At 40.1% G+C, this 12,353-nt stretch overlaps 1 protein-coding gene across 2 annotated transcripts in view; it reads right to left on the bottom strand.

The window, feature by feature from the left end:
* camkk1a (calcium/calmodulin-dependent protein kinase kinase 1, alpha a) overlaps window positions 1-12,353 on the bottom strand; it is a 42,683-nt gene that overhangs the window by 5,284 nt on the left and 25,046 nt on the right. For both annotated transcript variants that reach the window (XM_052047854.1, XM_052047855.1), the window contains exons 6-14: window positions 11,831-11,964; window positions 9,346-9,382; window positions 8,975-8,996; window positions 7,580-7,668; window positions 6,225-6,424; window positions 5,452-5,505; window positions 4,222-4,295; window positions 1,563-1,650; window positions 420-548 (exon numbers count right to left, since the gene is read on the bottom strand). In XM_052047854.1, the coding sequence (XP_051903814.1) occupies window positions 420-548; window positions 1,563-1,650; window positions 4,222-4,295; window positions 5,452-5,505; window positions 6,225-6,424; window positions 7,580-7,668; window positions 8,975-8,996; window positions 9,346-9,382; window positions 11,831-11,964 (827 nt within the window). The remainder of the gene's footprint in view (window positions 1-419; window positions 549-1,562; window positions 1,651-4,221; window positions 4,296-5,451; window positions 5,506-6,224; window positions 6,425-7,579; window positions 7,669-8,974; window positions 8,997-9,345; window positions 9,383-11,830; window positions 11,965-12,353) is intronic.

The following is a 12,353-nucleotide window of genomic DNA, read 5'->3' as shown; positions in this document are numbered from 1 at the left end:
GCAAAATTAATTTTGCAAGAATATGAAACTAAATGAATATAGCATTCGCATTCTGGGGGTGTACTCAACTGGATTATTTAGCATGAGAAATGAGATTTATCAAGCCTGATGCTAATTGAGGTGTCTGATTTATTAGCATCTTTATATACCACGTCTGAGACGACTGCGTTATTATGGCGAGGAGGATGCACGGACACGACGAGAGGCGATAGGAAGAAAGGATCTTTCTTGCATTTTTGAAATGCCAGAAAAAAAATCCAACACTTTCAGTTTCCTTAGCTTAAGTGCAGTTTCCTTAGCTCAAGTGCCATGTTGAGCTTAAAGCTCAACATGGCACTTGTTATGATCTCCTAGTCATTCAAAACCCGTTCGAGCTACTTAAAGTATGATGAAAAGAGAAGACATTTCATTTGACTTACCACAGCAGAGAGGCTGGGAACAAACTTGACTGAGTTCTTGATGTCCTCTTCCGTCACCTCCACCACAGAGCAGTGCTCCTCTTCCAGAGGCAGGGGGTCGGTGCCACCCCGAGTGACCCATTGGTCCACCTAAACACACGGACGGACATGGTTCGCTCCGATAAGCGCAACCTATGCTGTGATCATTCAGCTCCATCTAGTGGATGCATAATGCAACCTCAGCCGCTATCTTGTAGCTTCTATCTATGCATCTTACAATGCGGTACACCCTTTTATATGAAAACAGTTTGAAATTATGATTCATTGAAGGGGTGCCTTATTCTCCAAAGCAATTTATAGCATGGGAAATATATTTTTTCTTAAATATTTGAATAATTTTTTTTCAAATTCAGATCCTAATTCTAACATATCCTGCTGGCCGAACGTTTAACACACCAAGCTCATAGTTTAGATTTGGTTTGGGGGTTTGAATCTTAGCTTTGGTGTATCAGAAAAATTGGACTAAGATCATGTTGAGTGGAGTTGCGCAACATAAATGAGTGTGAATGAGTTGAAAAGTAAACTCTACAAGATGTAATATATTTCAGATTACGAGTTACTTGTATTCCAAAGTAATGTTTCTTTATATACATATATATAAACAATATAGTGCCTAACATCTGCCTTTATTGATAAAGCTTAACTTAAATCTACACAGCCATTGAATAGTTCCGAAACATAAAGACCAAACAGGAATTGCATGTCCTTAACAACTGCAAAGAACCAATTCAAATTAATACGTGCATCAACAGTGTGCAAAAGGACATGCATGTCCTGGCAGCCAAATGACGTCTTGAGCCACAAACACAAGCATAGCAGAGTCTCTTGGGAAGAAGACTCAGGATGACTCATAGACACATAATTTGATTGTGTCAGGCAAAAAGCTAATTGGAAAAGGGAATGCCATCCTGTAGATATCGGTTATCCCCGCCGCTCATGTTCGTTTGTGCCCAGTCCTCAATTGGGTGAAAAACGGATTCAATCATGCGCTGGAGCATGCCGGGCAAATTTGAACAGTTCAAGTGTGAGCGATGACATCCAAGCATCAAGTGACGGACGCCCGTGGAGTAAATTTCACCCATTTTGTTTTCTCTCTCATGTTACCTTGATCTCAGGGATGGTGGTTCGGGTGTCTGGGTTCTTGTCCAACATTCGCAAGATCAGAGTCCGTAACTCTTCATTGATTTTTGGTCTGAAAGGAAAACACAAGATAATGTTGTCAACTTTTTTGGAGGGGAGACCTGATAACGAACCACAATGCTTCACGTTTCTGAATGCCGTACAATTGTTTTTTTCGCTCCTTACAGTGTGCAAGCCAAATGCAAGAGTGAAGCTAATGGCTTGTTTTATGTTATTGTTACCACCGCCCCTCTATTTATATTTTATATTCCTGGCTTGAGGAGTTATTTTATTCAAACTCTCTTCTGCCCTCTTTCTTGGTCGAGTAAGCCGAGTTCATAGGAGGTAGGGACAACCTTGAAGGGAGAATGTCTTTTGCCACAGGAGGTTACGGTAATTAGGAGCTCATGTAAAATGAATAGAAAGCATACACACCGAGACTCCACCTTGACTCTTGCTCATTGGCTGAATGCCCTCGGGCTGTTATTGTGGCCTGTAGGCTCTAAAGATGATATTCTTTCCGCATTCGAAAAATACAAAACAGTCCATCTTGAAGATTTCATGAATACCAAACAAACCATCATTTGAGACAGACTTGAATTTGTTTCCCGTTTTCTTGAATCCAAGCAATGTTCAAACAGCACGGGGAATCTTTGATTAAAATTAAATGGTGGCTCACTAAACAGTAAAATAATAACTATCGCATTAATCTAATCAGTCCACCTAATCAGTTGCTTTGAGCGTCCCTTTTTTTGTGTGAATGAATTTTGGATGCCCTTGACACTGCTTGGCTCTGGAACTTAACCACAAGGAGTAAAATCAACCAAGTGGAAGTGGTGAATAAATTGTGAGAGGGTGAACACCAAAGTCCTACTTTTTGACGTGCTTTTATTTTAAACAGCAAATAAATCGACAAATGATTTACTTTCGGGACATGGTTATTTGACTGTGTCTCTTTCTGTTTAGGATAATGGCAAACACAAGTTTTAGTTTGAAGTGAGTGTTATGTAGAGTGGATATAAAAAGTCTACACACCCGTGCTCAAATCCAACATTTTTAAATTATTAAAAAAAGTGTGCGGCCATGGACTCTGCTGACCAAAACAATATTGGAAGCATGGTCCTATATTTTCAACTCACATGAAATGGTAATAATTCATTTCGAAGAGTCGTTTGTCTTCATTTCATACCACGTGTCTTGTTTCCAGTCATTTGTGGCTTATGTATTTCGATATTTATTTTGTCCAATCGCGTTTCAGCTTCGATGTGCCGCTATGTTGCTGTGAAACACACATATACACACACACACACACGCGCGAGCACACAAACACACACAAACAATTGTCTATCGCGATTCTGAGAAGCTGTGCACATTTTTACTTGCCCTCTTTAAAAGATTATTATTATTTATTTTTTTTTAATCGACTGAGCAATTTGGGTCATCCGCCACATTAATGGTGGGACCGGTTTTGAAATGATTAATGCTGGTCTCAATTGTGCATCATTACATAACTGACATTTGAACAGGGGGGGTGTAGACTTAACATCCAGTGCAAGTGAGGCAGCGTTAAGTACAGAGGTGACAATTAAGAGACTCATTTTAAATACAAACCCTGTTATCACTCAGATGTTCACGGCACGCTTGACTGGCCACTGAATTACCCAAGCCGAAATAAATGGAAGGACATAATGACCCACGGATGGTGCAAACATTTACACGGCACGGCGACAGACTCCCAAGATGAAAAGCGAAAAGGAAGCCCTACAGCGCTGCAAAAACTGAGCTCTTAAATCATGTTTGATTGCAATCAAATGTTCTGGCGGGGGGGGGGGTTTGGTTTTGTTTTAAAGGACATAAAGCACCGTACTCTGCTATCAGGGGTAGCTAATGAGAATGAATAGTACATTACACTCCAGACTGTTTCACAAATCAAGCTGTAGAATGTCTTCTCTAAACCCCTCAACGTGAGAAGCTGATTTGAATGTATAAATTTTGGAATGACCGCGATTGCGCTGTGAGAAATGTAGCTTGATCTCACAAAAAAACAAAAACAAGGCAATCAACTCATTGGAGTTTTTGAAAGCTGACTGTGGGGGAGGGATTGTGAAGTCGGCGAAAGCTAAGTCGACACTTTGTTCTTCTCAAATGTTTTCGTGATGAGCTCAAATAAGTGTTGTGAATGTGCAGACATACTTCAAACCAACACGATGACAGAATTGGAAATTCTCGTGAAAGGACATTTGCATGTTGCCAAGCAATACACAAGCTCTTCTTGTTGTACAACTATAACCAACCAATGAATGCTGACAAATGTAACGTCTCCATTAATCAGTATCCTGCGGTGTTCTCCTGATTGGAAGGTTGAATTCGAAGATACAGAGAAGATGCGTGTGTTGATCGAAGAGGCGAAAGGAAAGAAAGGTTTGCGTCATCCCATTCTGCTGATGTCCCCGTTTGCCTTTTCTTTGCTTGTTTTGATCACATGCAGGTGACATTTAGCGCATGCTGGCGGTGCAACGACATGTTTGTGTCTGGGATGCAGACGGAATGAGAGGCAAATGGTTTCAGATCATGACCTGGGAACTGGATGTGCCTGTATTTTTTCATGGAGTGGCATTGTGCAGGTGCGGTACGGGGAACTTACATTTCGGGGAAATCCACAGCTTTGGTCCTTATCTTATTGTGCAAAGCCAATATGTACTCGTCAATAAATGGGCACTACAGACAGGTTGTGGGAAACAATGGAAAAAACACAAGAAAGGTAGATTCAATTATTCCGTTGCTAGAGGGAAAATGTAACAGAGGTGCATGTAATGAGTTGTTTGATACTCATTAAAATGAAAGGCTGAGGGTGCTTTTGTACCCGGCCAATTAGTGAGAACATACCTCATTTAATACACCTCTTAATACTGCCACTACCACTGGAACGATCAATAGTATCCAAAAATCTAATATAATAAAAAGCTATTAATGAAAAAGAAATGTCTAATCACATGACCAAAAAAAACCCCACAAAGAAATATGTTGAACTCACACTTTTTTTCCTCAGTTGAACTTACTCTGAACAACCAAAAATAGGATGAAAAAATGTTGACCTCATCAATGGCCAGATCGTCAGATTTGGGACGACAGATTTGTAATCTGGTTAACGAAACAGTCTAATCGCAACTATTTTAAATTACAACCGGCCAGCACGATTGATTCTGAAGGCCCCTGGCAGATTGTATTCACATAGCAACAAAAAGAAGTCAAAAATGTGATTGGATTAAAAAGAAAAAGGAAAAAATCTAAACTCCACATCAAGTCCTGGTCATGTAGTGCAGTCAAAACTACAAAATGAAGAGAATAGACTGTTGGGAGAAAATTATTCCGATGTGATGGAACAAATATTAGAATTTAATGTTTAGGCAGGCAGAGAAGGCCTCGCTGGCCCTGACAGACCGCCACTGGTTGACATAAATAATGAAGACTTCTTTTTCACAGAAAGAGAATCAAAGGGTTCTCTGTTTTTTTCCCCCCTCTATTACTGCGGGAGCAACACAACCCAAATTTAAACACAAGTTGGAACACGCCGCAGTCTATCAGTACCCAAGTGGTACGTAGTAGTAAAATAACAATTACAGTAAATGTTTGGAGAAATACATCTTAGCCATAAAAAAAAAACTCGGTTTCAGAGTCAAATGAAAAACAGATTCAACTTGTTTGCCTGGACCGAGGTAAACCACGGACCCCCATTTCTCTTTTTTTAAGAGCAGGTCATGATGTACGGATTTAAATCTGTGGACTCATGAATCAACAATTATGTCGTCAAAACACAACCTCATTGAAACAAGTCAACCAAATGCTGAAACAAAGAGGAAATAAGTAAACTTGCCTTTCCAAAGATGAAACAGAAGAGAGTGACTCCCATAGCCCAAACATCCAGTGCCTAAAAAAAAAAAGAAAAAAAATAGAAAGTGCAAAAATAATGTTTGAATAGCAGGGAGCAAAATAATAAAATGGATCCCGACAGTTTAAGACCATAGCTAGTTCAAGTATCTTGAATCAGATCTTTTTCAAAGGATTCTTTTAAATCTAAAAAAAATAAATAAAAATCCTGCATGTTGAGAGAACACCTACAAGGACTAATTTGCAATCGAAGACAAAAAAAACCCAGGAGAAAATAAAGTCTGGTCAAGAGCAACGACACTGGTTTCACGTCTCACTTGCCTTCACTTTTGTTTTATTTTATATTTTTAGCTGGATTATGGAACAATTTATTTTACCTTGAAGTCATACGTCATAGTTCGTGTGTGCGCGTGTGTGTCTGTGTGTGCAATGACTGTGGAAGTGGGAGTTATTGAAAACGCACACACAGGTCATTTCAGATTTCTTTTAAATTCCCTTTTGTAAACTGAGTGGTACATTTTGATTTATTTCAATTTATTTTACTTTTGGTACTCATCAAAATCCCTGAAATGGAAATTGAATGTACCCGTGTTGTACATGTTTGTATTTCACAGCTCTGATCCAAAATGACAAATCTGAGCCTGCCCAATCCATCACCATCGCCATCGATGTTCATTATTAAACGGTACTGTGTGACTAACTTCCTCTAACAAAAGGGAAAAGTGTTAAGTATGCAGGCATCCACCACAGCCAACTTACTTTTCCACTGAAGCTCTTCCGCTTGTCTGACAAGGTCTCTGGCGCCATGAAAGCAGGAGTACCAGCTGTGCTGGACAGCAAAGCATCTTTGCCCTCAAACTGGTTGCTCACTCCAAAATCTGCAATCTTAACATGGCCGTCATCACCCAGTAACAAATTAGAAGGCTTGATGTCCCGGTGTACAATTTTCTGGTAGTGCACTGTGAAGACAGGTTCATAAATAGCGCTTAAAACTGACATAGGCTTTAATAATGATCCAATACTCAGCAGTTGATTTACAAAATGTAGTCAGATTATCTTTTAACATGTCATAATTGCATGAGCCAAGACAATATATTACTGGAAGCAAACACCATAACTTTGTACTTTCTTTTCATTGACAGTCAAGAACTTCTGTGCTATAGGGGGTTGGATTTCCTCCAGACACGACAAAAGTGGCCTTAAGAAGAAGCCATTGTTTTCGCATAGAAGGACATAGATCTGGTTATTTTCTCAAAATTTAACTCAAGGACAAAAAATACAATAAAAACAACAGGGGCCTCAAAATGTAACCCTGTGGGACACCATCCAAGAGTGGGACACAGTGGGACACAGTGCAAACAAGGCTAACACAAAAAGTCCTGTCTGCCAAGTAGGATCTAAACCATTCTGGAAAACTACCACTAATACCCAACGGGTGATAACAAAATGATCCACCATATCAAACGCTGCTGTGAAGTCCAATAGAACAAGACACACACAGACCCCAGTGTCATTGTTAAACAATCCAATCTGAGGACTGGAGCTGGACATGCCTGCTCTATTCTATTTGCTATGGGAATTAATAAATAAAAAAATTAAAGATGTCTTCACATGGAGACTTCAATACAATCTTAAGCATGAAAAATATAGGACAGTACTTCAAGGGAGGCTTGTCAAGAGTAACCTGTTTCATCTAACTCACTGAAGAAACCCTCAGCACGAGAGGTTATCTTGTTTCCAAGTCCCCTTTGCACTTATCTGAAAGGTGCAATGGCGAGCGAGTATTGATTCGGGATCATTAGGACTGAAACCAATCTACTGCAGCGTACAAGGGAACGTCTAACGAAACATGAGTGAAGGGATATATTGCATTGTAGGCAAAGTATTGATTAGCTTGTAAGCAGAAACACTCCCCAAGAAAAGGGTCCTGAACTCTTTGGCCTTCTGGTATGTCCCGTTAGTTGGAAACTGATATATATTTCAGAAAAATGTCCTTTTGGGCAGACACAAAACAATGGTCATAATACGCACAATTAAATGTAGTGGCAATTTTTACTTGATTAAAAACGTCCCTTATATTGTACTCACAAGGCTTCCATGTGAAGGATACTTACAGTACTCAATTCCAAGGATGACATCTCGGAAGTATAACCTTGCTTGTTCCTCTGACAACGGATTGTCGGTGGGTACTTCCAACACGGGCCTGCAAATTGACAGTGCACACAGTTTTCCAGTTCAGATGCACTCTAATATGCCAACTGGCGCTTGGAATTGATAGATTACATATCCGGGCAGGGCTACGAAATGGAAAGTCAAAGTCAAACACCGCCAACGCCGCATTTATGCATGCCGGAGGCGTCTTTGCCCAATTGCCATTTGAAAGGTTTCGCTGAAGGTAATTTTGGGGAGTGAATGCCATTGATCAGCACACTGTGATTACAAGGCCAGGATATATTTTAGCTGATCTATGTGCCCATAGTGCTGTTACATTGGGATATTCTACGTACAAACAAGGCTGGATAAAAATCTGAGTACCATATAGTAAACCTGTTTCCATTAGGTTTTAGTAGCTTACGCTTTCATCACAATGATCTGAACTGGCCCACAAAAGAGGAAAAATGTTTTGAAAGATGCAAGAGGGAGTCATGGATTCATCTGGACTAATTACATTTTCACGATCCCCATTATAAGACATTTATTTCCCTCTTTCAGGAGAGATATTAGAGTGAAGTGATTTCACAACACGGTCAGACACAATTCAGTTAAATGTGCAGTGGCCTGCCCGAGATCACGCAGGTACATTGACAATGACAGTACTCGTGTCTGACCAAACAAAACGTTGTCACTTTTGGTCATTAATGAAGTTTTCTACACTGAATGCTAGTTCAGTACATTTTCGATATTTTGCTTCTCTCGTTTGAATCAAAATATATCAATCGAACTTTTGCATCAGATGTTAAATTATATAAATTAATTAATTAATTAAGAAATTAGAAACAGGTAACTGATGTTGTCAGTCATTTTTGGTCATTGTAAATGCATATTGTTTACTCCATAGAAAACGGTTCGATCAAACAGATTGTTGTGGATCATCTTCGCAATCAACAACAACATGCCTTTTTCGTGACCTTGCGCTTCAAGATTAAAAGATCAAATCGTAAATCCGATCAACCGTATGCCTGCAAGCATGTAATGTTTAACCGCGTTCCCTCGCACTCTTACGTAATAACTACAGGTCTCATTTCATTTAATCCCATTTTTAGCTTTCTGGGGGAGGCAGCCCGTGCATGCAGGAGCTGACTTCTTCTGGTAATAAGCATGAACTTATTACAAATCTCTTTGAAGCCAAGAAAAGGCGCAAAGACCGGCACTGAGCCCAGTAGCAGAACATTCAAAAGGCGGAGGCTGAGGGCAGATGGATGGAGGGAATGAAGAAATGAGAGGAAGAGGAGGAAGAGAAACCGAGGGGATGAACCTTCAAATATTAACAAAAGACATGTTGCACTCACCCTTTGCGCATCAGCTCGAATACTGTCAGGAAAAAAAAAAGACTGCATAAGTAAATATGAATGCCAGAGACAAAATAAGTCATTGATTCATGCAAACATGACATGACGTTTGGCCGCCGCGCAGTCTCGTGAGCCAACAGTCAATTTATGGCATTGAGTTGGACCATTAAATTGTGTAACTGGGCCGTATCAAGCAAGTTTGTTTGACGTTCCATCTGTGACCTAGCAGTGCTGATGAGGGTTCGCGTGCGCCTCGAGGAGATGGAAAGGGAAGCTCGGGACAAACTGAATTAGTTATAAGAAGGCCAGTTACTGAAGTGTCCCAAAAAAAAAAAAAAAAGTAGAGAAGAAAGAGAATGCAGCGTGCATACCCATGTGAAGGTTATCCTCGGAAGGATCATCCAGCACCTGTTAGACGACGAACACGGCAGTGAATGACACGCTGAGACCGCATGCTATAAATAAGCAATGCATCATTTAGAAAAAAATGACTTTCTGTGCATGACGGATATGCCGACTGAAAGAAATAAAATCAAAAAGAAATAAAATCAATCAATAAAGGAGACCTTGTGACAGCAGCAAAGTCGTTTTCGACCCAACCGTTGTTAACTCTTCAACCTGTTCTGTCAAGGCACATTTAAAGCAGCTTTACAGTTCGGCAACGGACAGCAGAGGAAGCTTTTATTTTAAAATGTCATCCCCCCGCAATGGCTTGCTTCAATCTAACCGATGCGGTCTTTAAGAAACAGATATGTCATCACCAGAGCTAAACGACAAGAGGGGAAGATAAAGGTCTGTCAAAGTCAGTCCTGAAGTGTATCAGTTCTTCTGGGCATGTTGGTTTATAATCTAGTAGCTTGAAGATGCTGTAGAGGCGAATAAGAGCCATCCTCTAATGAAAGAATTAATTCGATGTAAAACGGGTGGGAGAAGTAATTGATTTTTTTTGGGGGGGGGGGGAAATGAATTGTTTGCATTTTAGTCATGGATCATTACACAATAATGGATCATTAAATGCTCGCAGAAAGTCAAAATGGCACAACTAGTGCGAGTTAATGTGCATTATACTGGAATTATTATTATTTTAAACATATTTGCTATTTACATAATCGTAACATGACTATTCGTAATACTCAGAAAGCTTTCGCCATTTTCAGTAAATTTAATTTCTAATTCACACATGGCCAGTTTAATGAAAGCTTGTTGGCTGAAACGCATGCAGTAATCATGGAAATATGACTCTTTCCAAATATAGTTTTAAAAGTAGTAAGTCATCACACAGAAAGAACATTCTGACCCCGGACGAGGTGGTACTCTTACTGGCGGCTGATGACTAATGTAGTAGCTGACTAAGAGAGATTAAAAGAGTAACTTAATTGAAAATAAAAAAAGTGGTACTCTATGACTCAGCATGGATGATATTCCTGCTTGTCCCAGCCATCTGTGACAAATGGACACAAAACATTCATTGCTTATAATCTGTTCTGCGCTGTGTGGGAATTCACTATTCATAATGAGACCAAAAAATGAATTAAAAAAAAAAAGGATTGGAATGCAGTCTCCTAGTCAACCAACAATGAAAGTCCTTTTTGACCCAAGAAGAATTCAATCAGGTGCACCGATATGGTTGCAGGTCGAGTCCAAAGAAAATCATGGCATGACCAATTTAATGATTGGAACCCTTATCTCCTGGATATTTATGCCAGCAGACGCTGGAGCCTCCCCTCTCTCACTCACCCCCCTCATTTTACTGGGCTTCGGTCACAGTTCAGGAGTCACGAAGGTTATCTCCATTGCAACGAGACCATATTGTTTTGCGAGCTGGCTCGTGATCGAGAACACAGACATACAGACACACTTTCACATGCTCATACAACGACATACACAACACTCTAATCAAAATCTTTTTGTCACCCCCCAAGAATCTCTCCTTCAGGTGTACTGAGGAAGTGCAGCGTACCTTAAAAGGCTGCACTCGCCGTCCATGTTACATCTGCCCCCGCAAGTATTTGAGTCGTTTCTTTATGCCAACTACACATGTGGCTGTTGCAGAGGGGTTTTTTCCCAATCCCATACTGTGCCCCTCCCTTAAGTCTTTCATTCCATAAGACGTACTTGTACGTCTTTTTAAAATTAGGCTCCGTCTACCAAGGACGTACTTGTACGTCTAAGTCTTTTTTTTGCGTCATAGAGAGGAGGAGGGTCTGATGCAATCTGTGAATGAGAATAAGCCGTTTGCATTGTAAATCATGTAAAAAAGTGACCAGTAGGTGGCAGTGGTGCCTCACATGCTTGAAATGCATGCTTTTTCAAAAAGCTCTTTTTGCCCAGGAATCGCCATTTTCGTGAAACGTAGCCATTTTGTAATGCCGATTGCTGAAGAATGGAAAAAGAAACACACTTTTTTCTGCTGAAAGAAGAGAGTCCAAACTTTATTTTGGTAGGCTCCATGTTTGTATAGCACGAGAACCAAATACTCTGTGTGAAAATGGCTGGGATTGAATGAGTTAAAAGAGAAAAGTTTGGGACTTGCTTCCCCGTCTCCCACTTCCTTATGTTTTTGTTTTTCATTGAAGAAAATCCGCGACAATTTTAGCGACCAGCCAGGCTTTTCCATTCTGGTTCTCTCTGTTGGTCATGGTTTGTGTCTTTTGGATGGGTTGTAACGTGAATTTTGGAGCACTATATTTATATGCTTATGCATAATAAATTAAGATTCCATGATGAGTGAGTGGGTGAATCAGAAAAATCCATCTTCTATTGTCAGTGTGATTGGATCCAGTATGTACCTGTATTCGTGTTTACCGTAAAAATAAATAAATAAATACATATTTTTAAAACACGTGATCAACTCACCTCCACTAGTTTCACAATGTTGACATGATCGAGCTTTTTGAGGATGGCGATCTCTTGGTAGACTCTTTCCAATGGTCCCAAGAATTTGGGCTGCTCTCCTTGGACTGCCTTTGGTCCTCTTGGAGGTGGACGACCTGCACAGTCCCCAAAGTGTGCACATGCACAAATTTAGAAAAACATTCAAACTTGATCTCTTCTCAGAATACGACATATCCTAACATACGCCATCTTTTCATCAACAAACACACAATCGAGAAATGTGAAATACATTTCATGGTGCACTCGCACAAACACACACACACACACACACACACACACACACACTTGACTTGGTCACATAGAAAAAGTAATCATTATTTGGTATATTGGCATTCTCTTCATGCAACAAAATCATTTGAATGCCTTCAATAAAACACACACACGCACATGCACACACACTACAATCGATAAAATAGCGTGATTAGACCCTTTCTAAAAGCCCGTTTGATGCAGCAATTCAGTGCCAATAGGCCTCAAAACCAAT

This window comes from Hippocampus zosterae, chromosome 16 (assembly GCF_025434085.1).
Source record: "Hippocampus zosterae strain Florida chromosome 16, ASM2543408v3, whole genome shotgun sequence".
Classification (NCBI taxonomy): Eukaryota; Metazoa; Chordata; class Actinopteri; order Syngnathiformes; family Syngnathidae; genus Hippocampus; species Hippocampus zosterae.
The sequence above is the reverse complement of the archived record's forward strand: the minus strand, read 5'-3'. Positions and strand labels throughout refer to the sequence as shown.